The 23,313-nt window shown below is 35.6% G+C and overlaps 1 protein-coding gene across 1 annotated transcript in view; it reads right to left on the reverse strand.

Annotated features, from left to right (window-relative positions):
- The window catches only part of CFAP47 (cilia and flagella associated protein 47), a 360,991-nt gene that overhangs the window by 36,298 nt on the left and 301,380 nt on the right, over positions 1–23,313 (reverse strand). The window contains exons 57-58 of the mRNA XM_090264123.1: positions 21,620–21,715; positions 2,149–2,167 (exon numbers count right to left, since the gene is read on the reverse strand). Of these exons, the coding sequence (XP_090120249.1) occupies positions 2,149–2,167; positions 21,620–21,715 (115 nt within the window). The remainder of the gene's footprint in view (positions 1–2,148; positions 2,168–21,619; positions 21,716–23,313) is intronic.

Genomic DNA, 23,313 nt, shown 5'->3' on the forward strand with positions numbered 1-23,313 from the left:
TTCTAGTCTTCAGGATTTTGAAATTAAATTTGTTTAAACCACCTAGTCTGGTATTTTGTTAGCAAACTAACACAGTATAAGAATCTTTTCTTTCATGTTATCTCAGAGGTGGAGGTATGGGATGCCACTGAACTTGCTGACATTAATTCTAATTCCAGGCTCTCAAAACATAGGGCACACCAGTCAGAATGGCCATCACCAACAAATCAACAATCAATAAGTGTTGGTGAGGATGCAGAGAAAAGGGAACCCTAGTGCACTGTTGGTGGGAATGCAGACTGGTGCAGCCACTATGGCAAAGAGTATGGAATTTCCTCAAAAAAAAAAAAAAAAAAAAAAAAAAACTAACTAAAAATGGAACTGCCTTTTGACCCAGCAATTCCATTGCTAGTATTATACCCAAAGAATCTTGAAACACCAATTCAAAGACACCTATGCACCCCTATGTTCATAGCAGCGCTGTTTACAATAACCAAGTACTGGAAACAGCCTAAGTGCCCATCTGTAGATGAGTGGATTATAAAACAGTGGTACATTTACACAATGGAATACTATGCAGCAGAAAGAAAGAAGGAACTCCTGCCATTTGCAACAACATGGATGGAACTAGAGAGAATTATTCTTAGTGAAATAAGCCAGGCAAAGAAAGAAAAATAGCATATGATATCACCTAATACAGGAAACTAAAGAACAACAGTAACAAATGAGCAAAATTGAGCCAGAGGCATGTTAACAAGAAACAGACTAACAGTTACCATGGGGGAGAGGGGGAGGGATGGAAGGGAAGTAAGTAAGGGAAGAGTCTAGTCAAGGAACTAGTATAAATGACCCATGGACATGGACAATGGGGTGGGGATTGACTGTGGGAGGAGGGGGTGGCAGGGGAGCAATGGGAGAAAAAGTGGGACAACTGTAACAGAAAAATAATTTAAAAAAAAAAGGGGGGCACAAAGAGGAACCTGAATGTGATTGCCATTTGGCTGCTATGATCATGAAAAAACTAAGGACAAAGCATTCTTCTCTTCCTACTTGTATCTCACTGAATGAATGGGAGCATCTACTGAGTAGCAAGAAGAACATTCCAGGAATTGAATTTTCTTTGTGAGGAATTAGAGACTGTTGCTTCTTTACCCCAACCATCTTTTATAGAGCGAGCTAATGTTTGTGACTTAACTAAGTTGTGCAAAGTAGACACTATCATAGGGTCGAGTATAGAAAAAGCAAGCACTAAGTGAAAGGTTACATTCACTCAGGTAATTGGAGAAAACATACAAACCCATGCTTCTTAGAAAAAAAATGTTCAGTTTGGGACATAAAATGTTTATAAAGTATATGTTAGGGTTATTTAACACAGAAATGATTGCTAAGGTAAATTTTACACCATGAACTAAGCACCTATAAGTTAAAAGTTTTATGTTTGCTTTTATTAAATCTAAGAATACATTAGCAAAAATAAAAATGTTTCAAGAAAATATTGATTTTAACGTAAGCATTTTATTGCTGACTCAAAGTGAGTGAAAATCCACTATCAGAGCACTGTAACCAGAAGACACAGTGAAAGAGGGAGTTTTCTGTCATTAAACACCACCAGCATATGCTGTATAATCATTGAGAGTGAGAGAAACAATGGTTTTGAGCTTTACATGAGTATTTGGAATAGAATATCTTGATGCCTCTTACAGCCCTGATATTCTATAACATTTTTCCTTATAAATAGAAAAAATAACTAAGATACAAAAACTAATGTCAGGGAACTGAATACTTTCTTTTCAAGTAGCTAATATTAATTTCAATTAAAATTACCCACAGAGAATTTTAAGATAGTATCTATTACTACTACTGCTAACACTACTAATACTACTACAACCAATATACCGTTTTAAACTTAATTTTATTGTTTATACTATTAGAGTTGTCTCAGTTTTCCCCCTTTTGACTCCCTTTCACCCAGCCTATCCCCCACTCCTTCAGGCAACCCCCAAGCTGTTGACCCTGTCCATGGGTCATATGTATACGTCCTTTGGCTACTCTATTTCCTATGCTATACTTTACATTCCCATGACTATTTTGCTACCACCTGTTTGTACTTCTTAATCCCTTCACCTTTCTCATATGTCTCTGATGCCTTTCAATCTACTGTCCCTGTGCTGGAGCTCAGAGGGACTGACTTTGAGTAAGTATGTATGCAGGTCCTTTAAGAGGAACTGCCTGGGACTCCAGAAGTTTCCATCTTTCACAGCCTCAATCCCCACTAGTTTTACAGCCAGAAGTTATGGAGATTTATATTCCTGGCACTGGAACTCCGGGCTGGGAGGCTTGGTGTGGGGCTGAGACCCCTTTTATTTGCCACACATGAATGTGGGACCAGCCCATTCCATGTCTCTGTCCCTCCTACCAATCTCGATGTGGTTTCTTCTTTAATTCTGTTGTTGTAGGGTTTCCACTCAGCTCAATTTCTGATGGTTCTGAATAATGGTTGTTTAATAGTTTAGTTGTGATTTTGATATGGTTATGCAAGGAGGAAAGCTGTGTTCACCTGCACTGTCATCTTGACCAAAAGTCCACAGCTAATATACCTTTTTGATCAATTACCCTGTTTTCCTTGTCCTCTGCACTGTACTAAGTTGGGGGGTGTGCGTGTGTGTGCGTGTGTGTGCGTGTGTGTGTGTAAAATCCTTCTCTTCAGCTGCAGGAATATATTATAAAATATAAAGCATGAATTTTAGAAGTTTAAATCTATGCCGTTACTTACTAATTCTGAGAAACTGAAAAAGTTAATTAAATTTCTAAGTGAGATTTTCTTCATATGAAAAAGGCAGCTAATGTAATACACATATCAAAGTATTGCTATGGCAAAGGTACTGGATGGTACTTCAGTTCCATCCAGATAATCCCATTTTGTACAGCATACATTAATTCCACACCACTTTATTCTCTTACTTATTCATTCTGAAAATATTATGTGCTATGCATTGTAATAAGCAGTAAGCATAAAATAGTCGTCGTCGGCAGCCGTCCGTCTCAAGAGACGATGGCGTAGCTTCTTGAGAGTCTATCTGCACCGCCGAGAATGGCTGTGCAGTCCGACTTGGGAGTGACAATCCCTGCCGCACTTGTTACAGGTGAAGGCAGATGGCTGTTGTTGCTGCTGTTGACGCTGCTTCTGCCTCGATCTTTTCTGGACTGCCTCCTCGTTGCTCGCAGCCTCTGCGCGTGACGTACCTTGCCTGACCGCGAGCCTCCAGGCTAGGTGGTCGTCTGCTTGAACTTCCCATGTGTTGAGATTGATGGAGCATTGTGTCATGTCCTTTTTGCAGATGTCTTTGAACCGCAGTTTTGGGCGCCCTGTCATCCTCTGGCCTTCTGCTAGCTCGCCGTAGAGGAGGTCTTTGGGAATACGGCCTGCATCCATTCTTTTGACATGGCCGAGCCACCTGAGGCGTCTCTCACTAAGAACTGCATGCAAACTGCTCATGTTGGCTCGCTTCAGCACCTCGGTGTTGGGGACCTTATCCTGCCAGGCGACATGCAGGACGCGTCGCAGGCACCTCATGTGGAAGCTGTTGAGTTTCCTTTCGTGCCTTGCGTAGGTGGTCCACGTCTCGCTGCCATAGAGAGTGCTGAGTACGCAGGCTTGGTAGATGCGCAGTCTGGTTTTCTCAGTGAGGCTGGAATTGTTCCACGCTCGCCGGTTCAGTTTGGCCATAACTGTGGCTGCCCTGGCGATTCTCCGATTGACCTCCAAGTCGACTGACAGAGAGCTCGAGATGGTGGACCCGAGGTAAGTGAAGTCGTTGACAACCTCCAGGGTGTATCCGTCGATGGTGATGCATGGGGGAGTCCCCGTGCCTTGAGCCATAAAGCATAAAATAGTGAAGAAAATAAATCCCCTGCTTTCCTGTGTCCTGCATTCCAGAGTATGTTGGGAGAGTGAGGATAGAAGTAAAACAGTATATAAAATGTACTATATGTATGGTTGTTGTTGAGTAAATAAATGTTTTAAAGGATTAAAGAGGATGTGGAAATTAATATAGGGTGATTCAGAAAGATCTCTGTGATAAAATGAGCGTGGCACCTAAGTATGTTTGAGAGGCCTCATAAACATCTGTGGGGTGGATATTGAGATAGCATGTGACTATAAGGGTCTGGACTAAAGACAGACCAGGGCTGGAGCTATCAATTTACTAGTTGTGGGAAGCTCATGTATGACTAAATGAAATCTCATTGGGAATGAGTGTGGATAGAAATGACAAAAGGAGAGAAGACTAAGCTTTTGGCCTCTAGGAAGTCTGAGGGACAGGAACAGAGGGAAAATATGCAAAGGGGAATGAGGAGGACTTACTAGAGAGAAGAATCAAAGGAGAATTGAGTCCTGGAGGACAACAGTTTCCAAAACAGTGAGTGATCAGCTGCATCAAGCTCATGAGTTGAGCAAGATGAGGACAGCATATAGATGATTAGATGTGGCAATGTTGTGATACCTATGAACTTAAAAAGAACCATATTAAGTAGACAGATGGGGACTAAAGCCGGATTTGCTTGGGTTTAAAAGATAATGGTATAAGAAGTAAAGACAGTAAGTATATACAAGCTTTCAAGTTGTTTTGCTACACAGAAAGATCAGAGTAATGGGATAGTAACTGGCAGAGATGAGGGATAAAGAGAGGCATGTCTTTTAACATCAAGAACTTTTATTGCATGTGTATGTTGATAAAAATAATCTAGTAAGAATCAATATGGAGAAGACAGAGGGGAGAACTCCTGGAGAGCTTCACACCATTGAGTAGGTGTGTGGTTCAGTGAACAGCAGAGGAAGAGGAATGGCCATAGTAGCACAGAGAGCTTTCTGATATAATGGGAGGGATCACGAGGCACATGGATGAAAACAAAATTAGGCTGATTGATCAAATGGAAGAACTAAACAATTAGACTCTGATTTGATTCTATATTCTTAATTGAGTGAGAAGGAAGAAAATCAGTTGTGAGAAGGGGAGGAAATGATGAATGTCAGTAGTAGTTATCAGGTTTCAATTCAAAGTAGGAAATTTTAGTATACCTAATTGTATTAAAGGAGAACCAGGTTCCATCAAAAGTCCATCACTCACAATTTATCTATTTCTCTACAGTCCTTTCTCTCTCTGCCCACCAATACATCCATCAACCATGCCACCTGTTTTAAAGGCCTCATGGTCTAGAATTCCTAAGCAGTCCCCTCTTAGAATTTTTACCTGAATTTGTAAAGTAAAGAAAACTGCCTAAAACAGTGGAAAAGAGAAATGACACTGTGTTTTAGGTTCCATATTATAAGCCCAGACTGTATAAACTATTTTAGTAAGTTCAATGTCTGTTTTCATCATAGAAATATTCTAGTGGTATAAGTAGGCATAAATTTCAGGTTGTAGAGGTTTTTCTGAAGAACAGGTATCCAGGCATCTTTGTATAACAAGACCTATAGCATTGTTTGTTTTTTTAACAATAAAATCAGAGTTGCAATGACTACCTAGGAAGTCCACCTACTTAATGTTATAAATCATAATTACAAATCGATGTGACTGGAACCTGAATTCATTCTTGGGAAAATTGGTCATTTGACACAATAAGAAAGGAAATTTTATAAAACATGTGACATCATGCTCAGCTGCTGACATAATTTAGTAAACATTCATGACAATTATCTGAGACCTGGGCATGTTTTATGTGCAGGCAGCAGCATGCATCAGTAAATGTCACTACACACAGAGTTCGTGAAGACATTTTCCAATTCCTTAGTAGCAACATTTAATTTCAAAAACATTATTTTTGTAAATAAAATTTAATTACTGATGTCAAAATACATGATATATGTTAACTAAAACCAACATAAGACACAGCAATTGTATCTCATAGAAAAAAAAATGCCTTTTCAAAATGCTAATGCTATTACTCCGATTATTTAGCTCATTATTAGCAATCACATACACACAAATGACGTGTATTTTATCTTTTAAAAATAGATATTAAAGATACCAAACACAGTGTATCTCTTTATCTTTTTGACTATTCTCTCATATTGTAATATGACATAATCCCTATCTAATACAAAAATATTTGAGAAAATTATAAACATGCAGTTGTAAAAAATGAAAGCAAGTTCCCATTGTACCTTTTACCCAGTTATCTCCCATGGTAGCATTCTTTAAGACTATACTACAATACAAAAACTAGAATGTTTATATTGATACATTCAAAATAAAGTTTCATCACAAGCATCTTTCTGGTTGACTTGTTATATATTTCCCCACCGCCCCCACTACTCCATCTCTGAATCATTACAACTGCTAATCTATCCTCCATTTCTATAATTTTATCACACAAAAGGTGTTAAATTAACGGAATCATCTAGTATATAAATTTCTGCAGTTAACTTTATCACTCAACATAATTCTCTAGACATTCAATCAAGTTGTGCTTATTAAAAATGAATTTAGTAAAATAACAATATATAAAATTAACATCCAGAAATTGGTTGCATTTTTATACACCAATAATGAACTAGCAGAGAGAGAAATTAAGAAAACAACCCCATTTAAAATTGCATCAAAAAGCATAAAATACCTAGGAATAAATTTAACCAAGGAGGTAAAAAGACATGTACTTGGAAAACTATTGGCACTGAAGAAATTGCAGAAGATACAAATAAATGAAAGCCTATACTATGCTCATGAATAGGAAGAATTAACATTGTTAAACTGTCCATACTACCCAAAGCAATGTACAGAGTCAATGCAATCCCTACCAAAATACCAATGGCATTTTTCACAATATTAGAAAAAATAATTCCAAAATTTATATGGATCCAAAAAAGAGCCCGAATAGCCACAGCAATCTTGAGGAAGAAGAACACAGTAGGAGGAATCACAGTATACCTGATATCAGACTATACTACAAGCCATGGTAATCAAAACAGTGTGCTACTGGCATAAGAACAGACATATAGACCAATGGAACAGAATAGAGAACATTCTTTAGCCATTGATTTCTCTTGCTTTAAAATATCTGGTGTTTACTTAACCTCTTGAATCGAGAGGCAAGTTTAAATCTCTGGCAAGTTTTCAAGTATTACATCTTTGACTAATGTTTCAGTCCTACACTCTCCTTTCCCTGCGGGTGTCTGATGAGATGACTGTTATTTATTTTCTTTTCCTACAGGTTACTGAAACTCTGTTTTTCCCTCTTTTTTTAAGTTTATGTTTTCTCTGTTGTTCAGATTGCATAAATTATATTGACTGCTCCTCACATTCACTGATTCTATTCTCCATATCCATTCTCTTCTTGATCCCATCCAATGAGATATTTATTTAACTTACTATATTTTATCAGTTCTACAGTTTCCAATTGGTTCTTTATTTAACTTACATTTTCTCAGATTCTCTATTTTTTCTTTTGTTTCATGAAAATTCAAAATAGTTTGTTGAAATAGAATGTGGGGTATTGATTTGCATTGTCTTATTGCAGAAGGGTGGGGTGAAAGTTTTGTTCCATGATGGGGACAAAAAGAGATAGGAGGAAGCAGAGTGCCAAACAGCTCAATCACTCTAGGTGTGGTTGGAAGCTCAGTCCCCCTTCCTCATAACACTTTGTTTGACCTTGTTGATGCTCAATAGAGGTGTAGATTGTGATTCCCCTTGGATTCCACAAACTCTAGGGACTGGGCTAGAGTAGAAGTGCCTGCTGACCCTGCATTATATCCTACTGGATCTTGCTAACACCGGGAGTGGGAAGAAGAGTGGACTGTTTACCACCCCAATTTGCACCGATTTGCTCTGTCTCACTCGTAACAGCTGCACTTAGAGGTGACTAGACCCTCCAGGCATCATCTCTTTAAGTTTCATTATTACCGGTGGGGATGGATTCTCAGCTTGTGATAATCCTGTTGGGACTACCCTGGTGGGGTACTTGGAGCTCTGCCTGCTTCTGCCAGGAAAGAGATAAAAGATCAACCCCCCCATCAGCCCCATCAACAATATTCTGGCAGGGGAACTGGAGGACTACCTATCTGTCCTCCATGGTAGCAATGGTAGGTTAGTTTGCTGCTTGGCCCCATAAACAGCACAGGCAGGAGAGGGAAAGGAAATCAGAGTACACTGCTTTTGAGACATGAGGGTGGGGTGGGTAGGGTAGAAAATACACTATCGACTTGGCCCAACTGAACATATGTGGTTATTATATTGATGTTTTGGCTACAGTATGGTGGGAAGGAATAGGACTATGCAATCTTGGCAAAGCAAGAAGTACAATAAATGAAAGTATTTTAAAAAATCTCAAATATGTATTCTTTCTAATATTTACACACTATCCAATATGAACCTTCTTTCCATTTATATATTATGATTATCTTAGTTCTATCATTTCTTTTGGGATGATAGAAAATGTTGCAAAATATTAAAATGTAAATATCTAGGAATAGAAACTATTAGTATATTAATGCCACTATCAGTAACAGTAAAGTGATGAGGATTTTTCTAATTGTAGGGAGCCAGTGTCTTCTCAGGGAAGAGTCAGGTTTCAGGAAGATACCAAAAACATTTGGATAATTTGGTTTAGGGAATAGGGTATTTTCCACAGGATAAGTCATGCATTCTAGACTATAGTGTGATAAGGTCTTAGGATTTGGAAAGGGGTGAGAGTTGTATTTTTTTTAAGTGATTGCCTGGCCAGTGTATCTCAGTTGGTTGGGGCATCGTCCTGTAGACTGAAAGGCTGTGGGTTCTATTCCTAGTTAGGTCACATGTCTAGGTTGCAGGTTCAGTCCCCGGTTGGGGCACATGCGAGAGGCAACCAATTAATGTTTCTCTCTCTCACATCAATGTTTCTCTCTTTCTCTCCCCCAACCACTGTCACTAAGTGTGTCCTCAGGTGGGGATAAAAAAAAGTGAAAGTACACTGCCCTCGGGGATATGAATGCTGAAAATGAAGAACAACCCAGAACTGGTGTTCATATGGAACAGATAGAAAGTGGGATAAATATATAATTATGCACCACCACATGGAAGAGAGATACATGGTGATGGTTAAGATCTCACACTCACTGTCTTTGGGTATAAGGTCTTGGAGGTGGGCAAAAATGAATAACTTAACAAAAATACATTACACGTAAGGATCTGCTAATGGCTTGAAAACAATTTACCAATTAGTCAGCACTCCCTAACTATCTAAACTTATGCATATACTTTGTTATATATATATATATATATATTCGTTGTCGGCAGCCGTCCGTCTCAAGAGACGATGGTGTAGCTTCTTCAGAGTCTATCTGCACCACCGAGAATGGCTGTGCAGTCCGACTCGGGAGTGACATGGTATCTGTCTCCTCCCGTGTTGAATCGACATCTTGCGATGACGCTGAAGCTACAGAGCCTGGGCAGGGTAATATGGAGGGTCTGCTGTTGCCCATGCAGCAGACCCCCCCTCTCTTCGCAGCTGAAGGGTCCAAGGGAAAGACGGAGTCGATACAGCTTGGCTTCAGGTGCGCCGCAGGAGTTGCCGGTGTTGACTACAACGTCAAACCGCCTTAGGGACTCCGGCTCCGGATTTTCTGTCGGGGTTTACTCCCTTAGCCTTTCCCCTGAAGAGGTATGCCGCAAGGCAGCGGAGGTTTTTTGGAGTCAGAGTTTTCCTTCTCTGATGTACCCTGACTGGAAGATCGAACCAGCGACACTTAGCTCGCAGGCCGACGCTCAATCCACTGAGCTAAACCAGCCAGGGCATATATATATATATATATATATATATATATATATATATATATATATATATATATATATTAGTAAGCACTCTAAACACTCAGCCCTCACAACTAACAAACTAATGTCAAATATGGAGAGCCTGCAAATGTATGTAGGAATTGAGTGCTTGTACGTAACAGAAATGCCTCACCATTTGCCTTTTTCTTCCTACTAGTTTTCTTCCTGAGGGAAGTTGTCATCAAGATCACAGCACCACTTACACGTGAGAGTAAGGTAAATAGCACTCAATGATGGCTTCTTCTGCTCTTATCAAGGAGTCAGGGATTCCATTATATGCTCAATTACTATAGGAAAGGAAATCCATTAAAGCTACCATAATTCAGGAAGAATAAAAGTGGCAAAAGGGAATGGAGTGGTTGTGCTTAGTCAAAAGAGGAAAACCCTAGAATGGGTGTTTTCATAGAATGCATTCATCATATCTATTTGGTGAGATAACTAAAAAATATAAACCTAATCCAGCTGTAAGATTTAATTATGACTTGCCCATAGAGTTTTTCACAGGAGAGAATTTCAGTTGTGTACTTATTTCCTATTCATGGAGCCCATGCATTTATATCCATTTGACCTTACTTTTAGACTTAAATATGCAAAGGGATGTCAGCTAAAAGAAGAAAAACAAAACGATAATTTCAATTCAGGTATAATTGGATTTTTGATATATCACATACAGAGAGGTCTGATTACATCTGACAGATCCATATTAATTTTCATTTTAAATTCTTCTTAGCTAACATACTTTGTTATTTCTGGAATCTTTTGCTTTAAATTAAATAAAGGTTTGAAGTGATAGAAAATTTTAATTAACTTCATAGACTGAATGTAATATCTACCTTGGAACTGGAGTCTGATTTTTTTTATAAAAAAAAATAAAAAACCATAATTAGAAATTTAATATTTTTGTAGCCTAAACAGAAGTTTTGTTTTTTAGAATGTACTAAGTAGATCATAAGGCATGGCTTAGAAGGTAATTTCTTTTTTTATTTATTTTTAGAGAGAGGGGAAGCGAAGGAGAAAGAGAGGGAGAGAAATATCAATGTGAGAGAGAAACATTGATCAGTTGCCTCTTGTATGCTCCTTGACAGAGGGTCAAACCTGCAACCCAGGCATATGCCCTGACCAGGAATCAAACCAGTGACCTTTTGCTTTGGGGGACAATGCCTAACCAACTGAGATTCCAAAACTAGTAGAGAAGTATATAATTTGCCTTTCATTTTACTATCTGAGCAATTTTTATTATAAATTATTCTTGCTTATGTCTTTTCTAGCGCCCATGAAAAAAAGTGTTCTGTTTTTTAGGAAAGAGAAAATATTTTAAACTAAGCAGAGGAATTAGAATAATTATTCTAAAAGCAAACCAACCTATACAGACCTACTTTTATTAATGTCACTAACCTGATCACAGAATCTCTGAGTTCTAACTTAATAGTCCTTATGTGTAACCTCCCAGTGATTGTAGGAACATATTTTAAGAAGTCTTTTGGAGATGGCCCCTCAGCAACTACATGGATGCATCACCCAACAAAAAGTCCCTATTTCTTACAACACTCAGTTTCCTCATGAAACAAAATTAGGGAGGTCTTCCTTGTTTTTGTTCCTAGTTTACTGCCTCTAGTTGAAGTTCTGCTCTGAGCAGCAACACAGAAAACTAAACTCTTGTCTTCTACACTTGGAGAAACCCCTTTTCAATGCTCAATATAATTTATTCCCTCAAACATTAGACACAGTTCTTTATATTCATCAATGGCCTGCTAGTTATCTAGACTTCCAAGGATTTAAGATCTTGAATGTCCTATGTTGGCTAGGAACTTCAATAGTTGATCCCAAACCAGTAAGGGCAGCTATGTGTTATATTTCAACTATGATAAATGATTTCCTGGATCTCCAAATGCTGTCCTTGAATTCCTGCCTCCATGGACTACCTGCACATTGGGTCACCACCATTTCTGCTTAGATTATAACCTTATCCTTAATGTAAGATTTTTCAGATTTTCCATTTCACTCTTTCCTAACAAGTGTAACTATGTATAGTTTCTGCAGCACCAGTGTAAATTCAATCAGTAAGTCTAGTTGGAAGTTTTGGATACAAGTAGAATTGTCTAGCTATGTATCAGGTATGTACTAGCCATATCCTGAGATATAACAAAAGATCTTTCATCATTCAATATCCATGCAAAATATTACTCTATGTTCCAGTATTTTAATATATATTATGTTAATTGACCCAAATTATCCAGGTCTGATCTAATTAGTGCAACGTAGTTTGGAGCAATTACCTACATTCTTAAACCTGAGAAAAGACATTTTACTATCATGGGTCAAATTTATTTTAGAATTTTAGATAATCTTATTGCAAACTATGTTATCAGAAGGAAGTCAGCCTGCGTGCCCTCCTTGGGGCATGCCCACTCGAATCTCCTTTTCCAGTGAAATTTCTTTCTTCTAAACTCTAAGGGTACCCACAAGACTTGCAAGCAGGGCAGGAGTGGGCAGCAGCAGCTCTACCTGGGCGGGCTTACCCCCCAATCCTGCCTCCAGGGCCCCCTTTTTCTCTGACTTCCCAGTAAGCTGACAGCAGCCCCTCCGTGGCTCACTTCTTTCCCATAACGTTTCTAGGGAGCCAAAGCAGCTCCGCCTAGGCTCTCTCCTGTTGCTGCTTCTATCCTAGGTCCTTATTTAACTGTCCCCAGCTTTAATAAACATACTCTCAAAAAATAAAAATAAAGAAAAGAAGAAAGCCAAGATCAAAAATGTGCTCCCAAGCTGCACACCATCAGATTCAATGTATGCTTGGTTGTTTTGAACCCACATGGCAGCCATTCCATTACTTCCTTAATACTTTGTCCTGAAAATCTTAGTCAAACATTATGGAATACTGAGATTAAATATCCATTTGGCACATAGCTCATTAGCTTTCTCTTCCTATTTTTTTTTTTGTGATACATAAATTTTCTAAACAGTCTATGGTTTTAGAGAAGACATAGATGGCAGAGACTCAGATAAGACTCTATCAGCAGTTTATTATTAGAGCCACTTCTGCAGGTCAACTCAGTTACTCATATTGGTTCCTTCAGTAAGAACTTTTCTAGCTCTTGTTCAAAACTGTACCTCCAGCACCTTATCTTTTTCCCTTGCCCATTTGCTCTCCCCATCTTATTTGATTACTGCCTGTTTCTTTCCACCAGCATGTAAATCCAGGAAGGCAGAGATTTTTGTCTGTTTGGCTCCCTGCTGTACCTACAGAACTTAGAACAGGATCTTAGCATTTGGTTTCCATGAACAGTACATGAATGAATTGAACAAGGAACTGGTCGCTGGGGATAGTGTATGAAACAAGACAGAAAATATCTCTTGTAGCTTGGATCTCAAGTTCTAGTAGAGAAAAATAAGTAAATAAGAAGATATATAATAAGTTTTAAGTTAATGATTTAGGGAGAGAGAATTAGTGGAGGCTATTTTCAGAAAAACTTCTCCAAAGAGGTGACATTTTATGGAGGCTTAAAGGATTTAGAGGCTGTTAAACAACAAGCGGGGCTACCAGTGTGCCAAGCAGAAGGGTGAGCAGTGAGGGCTTTGCTGCACAGTGCTGACTAGCAGCTCAGTGAAGGGGTAGAAAAGGTTAGAGAAGGTGAAGGCAGGAAGAAAAAGCACGCACCGGATCAGGTGGGGCCTTTCTGATCTCACCTCCCAAAGTTGAACTGGAAAACATAGGGAGGCTTTTTCAACAGCTCCGTGATAACACTCAATTGATATGTTACAAAAAGATCACTCTGTCTTCTGTGTTGAGATTAGGGCATAGGGTTCAAAAGTGAAATAGAGGAAGCTACGGCCATATTCCAGGTGCTATAGAGTAGGGTGAAAGTGGTGGAGGTGGTAAAAAGTGGTCAGATATAGGATATATATTTTATGGCTTTCCTATCAGTATTTAATAAAGAGCTGGAAATTCGCAGTGAGGAAAAAAAGTGAATCAAGTAGCATTCCTAGTTTTTCAGCAACATAAACTAGATAAATAAGGGTGCCATCAAGTGAGATGGAGAAATCTTTGAGGAATAAATTAGCATTAGAGTGAGGGGATAAGTATATCAAGAGTAATATTTAGTAATATATACTTACTAGATATCTATTTGGAGAAGAATATATGCAGCTAAAGCTCAGAAGAAAGTATGGAGTTAGAGATATCAATTAAGAGGTCATGGTATGTAAATGGTATCCACGACCTGAAAGAAATGACCGGGAGAAAAGGCAAGGCTGAATGCTAAATCATGCCAATATCTAGAGTTCTGATAGCAGATATCTAAGTGAAATAAGTTAGTCAGAAAAAGCTAAGAATCACATGATTTCACTCGCATGTGGGATATAAAACAAACTCAGAGACATAGACAGACAACAGTATGACAGTTACCAGAGGGAAGGGGCTGGGGGTAGTAAAGTGTAAAGGGGGCCAAATATATGGTGACAGAAGATGATTTGACATTGGGTGGTGGGCACACAATGCAATATACAGATCATGAATTATAGAAATGTATGCTTGAAACCTATATGGCCCTATTAACTAATGTCACTTCAATAAGTTTAATAAAAAATAAATATACATATTCATTCATTTAAAAATAGAAGACTCAGAAGGCCTGAACAATGACATAAAAGGAAAATCAGCCCTGGTTGGTATGGCTCAGTGGATTGAGTGCCGGCCTGCGAACCAAAGGGTCACAGGTTCGATTCCCAATCAGGGCACATGCCTGGGTTGTGGGCCATGTCCCCAGTTGGGGGCGCATGAGAGGCAACCACACATTGATGTTTCTCTCCCTCTCTTTCTCCCTCCCTTCCCCTCTCTCTAAAAAAAATAAAATCTTAAAAAAAAAAGGAAAATCAAAAGCCAAGTGAACATAACAGCTCAAGAAAAGTCAACTACATCAAATATAACTGAGAAATCAAGTAATATAAGGACATAGCATTGACCTACAGATATTGCAACATGCAAGCCATGATTTTCTTGACAAACACAATTTCAGTTGAGTTATCAAGATCTGGATTAAATCTTCACTGAAGTGAGTTATACAAATAAATAGAAACAGTGAGTATAGACAACTCTCTCTGGGAAAACATGGTTATTGCCTTTAAAACTATGAAATTCTAAAATACCTATTCGTTAGGTATGTAATATCTATTCATTATAGCAAGGGATCCAAAATTAAAATGACAACATTAACAATGAAAGTGGTAGCAACAACAACTAAAGTAAAATTATTATCCTATAAATTTGTATATACCTCTCTATATAAAACTGGCTTGAGACAGAGTTTTGGCTTCACGTTTATTATCAGGATTAATGCTGAATTAGAACATCATCTTAAGTGAATCAGCATTGGCATAACTCATATTGCTTAAATATACACTTTCTCTTTTTTAGGACTATGCATAATAATTTATATAAAATATAACAACATAAAAATAAAGAAAATTGTATTATTTTATTCTAGAGAAAAATTTTGGCTTTCATTCACTAGCAATATAACAAAGTTTTACTGTGGAATCCTCTCTTGGGAATTTATTAAATAATTTTGTGAAAACAAGCACCTAAGTTGAGTGTATGTGGCACCATTTTAAATATTATAGATGAGAAATACAAATAAAAGAGAAATTAGATGATTTATCAAAAGGCACATGTAAAACTATAAGATTTATTTTTTAAGATGAAATAATATAGTCACTGATAGAGTGTTGTTCTTACTTTCCAAATATCCTGTGATAATGATGGGCTATTTTTTAAATAATATCAAAATTAATCATTTATACTTCTGGTTTTTGATGTGTTATATGGAAAATAGAGAAAAGGACGAGCCTTATCAGATATTAACACATATTATAAAAACATCACGATTTATTAAAAGTAAGGTACTGGTTAGTGATAGAGAAATTAATGAAACAACATATAAAATTACCATAAACAGAACATGAAGTATGTGTGTGTACATATTAATTATCTTATTAACATACCCACCAATTAGTTAATATATTAATATTGAATATATTAAGCAGTTAATATATTTAATTATTCATCATTATATTATATAATGGTAATATGTTTCCTTGTAAATTATGACCAATTTATATTAATTGTAATAATATATAATACAGCATTTATATATTAATTGTATTAATGATTTTTCCATTCTGTGGAAAAAAGCTGATGTATTTCACCAAAGATATAATCACAACTTGCTATCCAGCTAAAAGGGAAACAAAAAATTTTGCACTTCAAACACAAAAATAAATTCCAGAGAATTGCATATTTAAATTTTTTTTGAACTAAAAATCTTGGGAAAAAATGCAGTAGTCTCTTTTCACAATGCTTGAAGGAAGAAAACCTTTCTAACCAAGCCAGGTGATCCAGAAAATATAAAAGACAGGACTATTGTGCCATAAAATTTCAAAAAGAAAAATGTGGGGAAAATTCTATACTCAAACACAATAAAATATCTCTCAGGAAGAGATTAAAATGTTTCGAATCCAGCATTAATCCAAATAATAAATGTGAGGCCAAAATTCTTTTTCAAAATATTTTATACATGAAGGGGAATATACAAATTTATAAGTAATAATTTTGTTTTAGTTGTTGCTACTACTTTCATTATTAATATCAATGTCATTCTAATATTAGAATCCTTGCTACAATTAACAGGAATTACATACTCAAAGAATATGTATTTTATAACTTAATAGCTTTAAAGGCAATAACCATATTTTCCTAGAAAGAATTGGACAATATGAAAAAGTTTTACAAATTAATGATAAATGTAATAATGTAATATTTAAAATGGGCAAAAGCTATAAAAATAAAATTTACAAAAAGTCAAGTGCATATAGCAATGTTAGATCTGCAAGTTTTGCTTCCTGGAACTCAAAGGATGTACTGGCTAATTGAATAACAGAATGACAACAGACAGTCATTCTCCAAGAAAAAAGGGTGATGATACCTAACATTAATCTCTCTGTCTCTCTATATCTATATTGAAAGCTAAAATAGATTACTGAAATCTTTAAAAGTTACATGAAAATGACACTAATTAAAATTATATCTGGTTAGTTTTAATTATATGTATAAAATTATGTGAAAAAATAAAGACCTAATATTTTATTAAAGAAAAAAAATCAATTGAAGAGAAATAGAGCAACATGGTCAAATGTATCTCCCCTATCTGCTTTTCTGCCAGGAATCTTTTTCTAACCAGAAAAGGATTTCCTGATATTGTGATTAGTCTGATGACAACAACCTAAATTAAGGCTCTATATCTCCTCTTTTAAATTAAAGATAAAATTTAATTAGCCCTTCCAGAAATTGTTAACATTGCGTAAAATGTTTTCAATAGTGTCCTAATTCTTTACCGTTGCATCATAGAATAGCAAGAGTACTAAAGTAATATAATAGTCATTATATAAAAAAACTTTAAAATATATTAATAGTTTTCATTAAAATGATTTCTATTCTTCAGCACAGAAAACCGTTATCATTTTAAGCAAAACCTTTATATGTTTTTTAGGAAACAGTAAGAGAAAATATAATAATGAGCTATTGGAATTAAAATCAGTAACAAGATATTAAGTATAATCATAAAATTAGCTTCTATTATGTAACAAGTTGTATATATTTTGTTGCTTTCATATCACAAAAAAATGATATACTGTTAATATTTTCACTATTTTAAAAAGTGACCTAAAGTGGTTTTGAGCATGATTTGTCCATTAAAACACATGCAAAACTATTAAAAAATAAAATTCAAACATTTTCAAACATTTCTGAAGAGACAAAAATTGATGAAAATGAAAATATATAAAATGAATACTGATAAATTTTTAGTTGTCACAGAAATGTCATTTATTTCTACATATACAGTTCTAATTTAGTTATAATTTAAATTATAACTAAGTTATAAATTTACAATAATCCTAATAAATATATTATCAGTTTTTTTCCCAGAGGTAGTCAAGTTTATTATAAAGTTCATATGGATAAATAAACAGGGGAGAATAGCCAGTAAAACTCTGTAAAGGGAAAAAAGTAATGTGAGAGCACTATCCTCAACACATATTACAGCACATTATAAAGCCTCTCTAATGAAAACAGTGTAGTTTTGGTCTAAAAGACAGATTCAGTGGGAAAATAGAGACAACCCAGAAATAACCCAAGTATATATGGCAATGTTCGCTGAAGCTACAGAGCTCTGTAGCTTCAGCGTCATCGCAAGATGTCGATTCAACACGGGAGGAGACAGATACCGTGTCACTCCCGAGTCGGACTGCACAGCCATTCTCGGCGGTGCAGATAGACTCATAAGAAGCTACACCATCGTCTCTCGAGACGGACGGCTGCCGACGAGACGACGATATGGCAATGTTCACAAATCAGATCAGTGGGGATAAGATTAACTTTCTTTCTTTTTTAAAAAAATATTTTATTTATTTATTTTTTAGAGAGAGGGGAAGGGAGGGAGAAGGAGAGGGAGGGAAACAGCAATGTGTAAGAGATATTTCCACCAATTGTCTCTCGTGCGCCCCCAACTGGGAACCAAGCCTACAACCCAGGCACGTGCCCTGGCCAGAAATCAAACTTGAGATGTTTCATTTTGAAGACCAGCACTCAATCCGCTGAGCCACATCAGCCAGGGCAAGATGCGCTTTCAAATAAATCTTGAAGAAAGACAGCCATTTGGATAAATGGAGGGAGGTACCATATTCTTAGATTGAAAGACCCAATAACTCGATAGTTCTGAGATGTTAGTTGCTCCTGTATCAATGTATAGTTTCAATACAATTCAAATAAAAGCCCTAGCAGGGGTATGTGTCTGTGTCTGTGTATCTGTATTGCTGTGTGTTTGGAAATCAATTAGCTGATTCTAAATAAAACTCATGAAAGTGCAAAGGATCTGGAATAACTAAGAAAATATTGAAGAACAGGAAAAATTTAAATTTTGAACAATTTATGTTACCACATATTCAGACTCACCATATGGCTATAATAGTTAAGACAGCATGTTATTAGTGCTAAGACAAATGAATAGACAACTCAAACTGAAGACAGAGTCCAGAAGCACACTCGTAAACATACTGTCACTGGCTTTGGAAGAAAAGTATCACTGCAATTCAATGAAGGAAAGGATGCCTTTTTTATAAAAGGTGCTAGGATAATTTGGTATGCATAATGAATAAAATGGGCCTTGACTCCTACATGTCACCATATTTAAAATTATTGAGGTATGTATCAGGAAAAATAATGCTTATTGTAAAAAGAGGAATATATCTTCATGACTTTATGCCCCAAGCTATTGAGATTATTGCCAGTGTATAGTACTTAGATAGGAACTGTTTGTGAGAACTGCATTCAACCGAAGAGAGTCACCCGATCAAGGTCAAAAATTCGTTTCTAAAGGGTAGACTGCACTTAACGATGGATTGATGTAGGCAGGATGGGATGAAGGTATAAAATCCTGGCCTACTCATCCCAAGTTGGGCAACTCGGAAGAGCTATCCTAATTTCAGTGCTTGCCATGTTGTAGCTGAAACCTTTGTCCCACCATCTCCCTCTGTTTAGTCTTGCTTCTTTCTCGTCCCTGGGTGGTATAGACCATGAGAACATTCCCAAGTAAACTCCCTGCACCAAAAACTGTTTTGCAACAGTGGTACTTAAAATACTTTTGAGTGAAACTTGAATAGATATTTTACATTTTTATTTCATTATTTTTTGATTGATGTTTTATAGCTGTCTTCTATTTAGGACAGTATTGAGTAGTTAGGTTAAGAGCCCAAGCCCTACATTAAAACCCAAAGTGCCAGTATATATGAGGGGTGTGACCTTGGACATAACTCCTACATGTCTCAGTGTACTCATCTCTAACATAAGAGTGTTAAGAGACTCTGTCTCATACAGTAGTGAGGGCTAAATTAATTACTATTTATAAAGTGCTTAAACCAGTCTCTGGAAGAGTGCATTGCTATTGCTCATGGCAAGTGACACTGTTTTCCATTAAAATGCTATTAAGTAAATTATCACATAGGTGATACAAAGGTGTGCCAAAATCTGTGAAGGCGGCTGAAAATGTTGAATAAAACAGAATATATATTAAGGATTAGGGATATGAAAAAGAATAACAAGGTTGGTTTATTTTTAAAATATAGATGTATCTACAAAGTTGGATACTTTAAAATATAGATATAAATATAAATACAGTACTATTTATCTACTGTTCTGTAAGAAATCAATCTCAAGAAAACTCGTATTCACCAAGGTAACAGGATTATTTAATCAATCAGTAATTGATGAACATAAAAATTATTTGTCTAGTAATTGTTTCACCTAGATGACAAATGGAATTCAGAAGCAAAATAACATTTCTTTATTCATTTTTCAGAAATATATTTCCTAGCATGTACTGGCAGAATGCTAGGTCTTGTTCCTTATAAAACAACCACAACAAAAAATCAGGAATCTATCTTTGTGTTTAGCTGTTTTCACCTGTACAAAGAATACTAATAATCCATACTTGCATGTACTATTAGAGTTTAGAAATTTATTCACATACACAATTGCATTTGTTCATCAAAAAAATATCATATTAGGTAAAATTCAATTTCATTCTTTATAATGTCCAAAATGGAGTCTAGAAAGTACAGAAAGTATCTCAAGCTAACACAGTCTTTCACACTACAGTCAAAACCAGAACACAGATTCTCAGACCCAAAGTGCAATGCCCAAGCCCTGTATCTTGGCTGCCCTTTCTAAGGTCTTAGGTCTCATTTTATACATATGTAGATTTGTAAAGCAGCGCCTTGTTCTCTAGTGCTACAGTATGATATATAATAAATGAGGGTAAAAAACCACTTAGGTGGCTATCATTTAAATCAATATTTTAAAAACTTATAGTGATCTTGAACATGGTTTCAATCATTCTGTGGCCATCTGTAGTTCTTTAGTGAACTGTTATTATGTACTCCTTTTAATGTATTTCACAGAAGTGCAAAACAAAGACCTTGAAGTCATATTAAGCAACTATTTTCATTTTGTGTAACTTAATGCTTCTGAATTGCAATCTCCTTGATTCAGTAAGAACAATAACACCGACATCATGGGGTTGTGAATTAATGAGATTTAGAATGCTGAGAGAAATGACTATAGTAAATATTAAAGAAAAGCATGAACCCATTTGTATTGAGATATTAGTAGTGGTTACTGATTTCAGTTAGTATTTTTGTATGAATTATGTTGATAATTTTGTATTTTATCATATATGTATAACTACTATATTTTTTTATAATTTAAAAAACATTACTTTAAAATGTTATTTTAAGCAACTTCATATTTTTCGGGCTTCCAATTTTTAAGCAACTTAATTGTTTATTATGCCTTTGACTTTTTTCCTACTCATCAATATTTAAGTGGGATGGATAAGTAACATAAGTAAAAATAGATGTACACCCTGTAACAATTTTTCAGGGAATCATTAGTTTTGCAAAGATGCAATTATTTTTCATAAGTATACATAACTTTAGTACACTAGTTATTTTTAATCTTCTAAAATCGTCTTTGGCTCACACACTTACGTATTATGTAACACGACATTCAACTGTTTTGGAAATCGTATTTGTGTGATATGAAATGAAAAACAGCTATATATAATAAATATACATTATCCATGCTTTTTCTATCACCTTACTAAACTTGTGTCAAAAATTTTAATTTGTATATTTAATTTTTATCAAATATTTATAAAGATGACATATTTCATTTACCCTAAAATGGGATAGCATATAGAATGACAGAATAGTAGGTAGAAATCTGGTACCTTGTGTGTGATCCAAACCAAGCTTGAAGGCATAAGTCTTAACGAGGAAGCTATCGCTCTTAATACCAAGGGTGATATTCTTGGGCATTTCCCGATCTATTAAAAATATAAAGAGATATTGCACTTCAATGTCACATTTAAGAGAAAAAAATCAGTGAAGGTTGAAATAGAATAAAAACTCTCCTCTAATGGGAAATTTCTCAGATGATTATTTTTCAAAATACATTTTAAGATGAGATTTCAATGGCACTCTTAAAGAGAAGACTATATCCAACATTGTATATGGTTTTCTCCATAATATTTAAGACCATTATAAAATCAACTCATAAATCCTTGGGATTTTAATTTACTCAAATAACAGATATTACTGAGACCCTGTTTGAGACAACAAACTAAATGTATGTAATATGCATAAATATACACTTATGCAACATTAACAATAATTTAAAGCAATAAATACAAAAATCAGTCAATTATCCAAAACATACTTACTGGCTAAATAACAAGTAAATGCTTTTAATGCTATGCTACCATGCATAAAAGATAAAAATCTCTGTCAACACAGACATTTATAACTTTAAGTATATTAAACTAGATATCAGCCAACACTGTCCTTGGAAAGAAATAGGAGTGTATAATGTTCAACCCTTATAAAGGGGATTTTATAATAGATAGTAAAATAGTATATATATTTACCATTTGGCCCACCAGTACCACTTGTGGAAATATATCTTAAATATATAGCTCAAATATGAAACAATATACACTGAGGCATTATTTATATAGAAAATTATTAGAAATAATGAAAAGGTCCATGTACTGGAGATTAGTTGTATATAAACAATAGTGCAGCAAAAAATCAAGGTACTAAAAATCATAAAAACCAGTGACAACAGTGTCCATTAACTATTTTACTGAGATTCCAGATATATGGTTATGTGAAGTTACCAAGGTACAAAAGAAATTACACAGTATTCTACTTTTGCATGAAATAGAAGATGAAACAGAACTGTGTGTGTATGCATTTATTCATATATACTCATTTTTGCAAAGACAAACACTATGGATAAATCAGAATCAAATGAAGATGGTCATGCATACAGTTGGTTAAGAATGTGGTGGGCAGTACAGGTATAAGGATAGGGTTTGTTTAAATAGAACTTCTTACATAGCTTTGAGTTGTGAATTGCTCACAAATTCAAAAGTTAAAATAAATTTTAAAAGTTTGAAAAAGCAAGCCTTAAAAGTGACTTTAAATTCAAACACAAGGAATTCATCTTTGTATACATTGACAACTAAACTACATAGAATAAATAATTAATTAAAGAATATTTTGGCCATAGTTTCCAGACTATTCTAAGGTAGCAAAATACATCCTAGGAGTAAAAAGTAACCGCAAAGATAGCTTTAACTATTTAGTAGTTTTTGGTTCCTTCCTTTCTTCTTTTTTTTTCTTTTCCTTTTTTCTTTCTTTTTTAGAGCAAATGACTACTGAATTGATGTTTTAGGAACCAGCTTTTTCATGTGGGAGAAGAGAGAGCCAGGTAAGTTGAGAAAAAAACCCTGTGGTATAGGATATGAATGGGAGGCATCAGTATAGAATAATTTTTAATAATTATATTTCTTTGCTCTGTCCACTACAAGAGACATCTCAGCAGAATGAACACATCCAGTGTCCATAATGTGGATACTAA

The sequence above is a fragment of the Furipterus horrens genome, unplaced genomic scaffold (genome assembly GCF_987537825.1).
Source record: "Furipterus horrens unplaced genomic scaffold, mFurHor1.1.pri manual_scaffold_17, whole genome shotgun sequence".
In the NCBI taxonomy this organism is placed as follows: Eukaryota; Metazoa; Chordata; class Mammalia; order Chiroptera; family Furipteridae; genus Furipterus; species Furipterus horrens.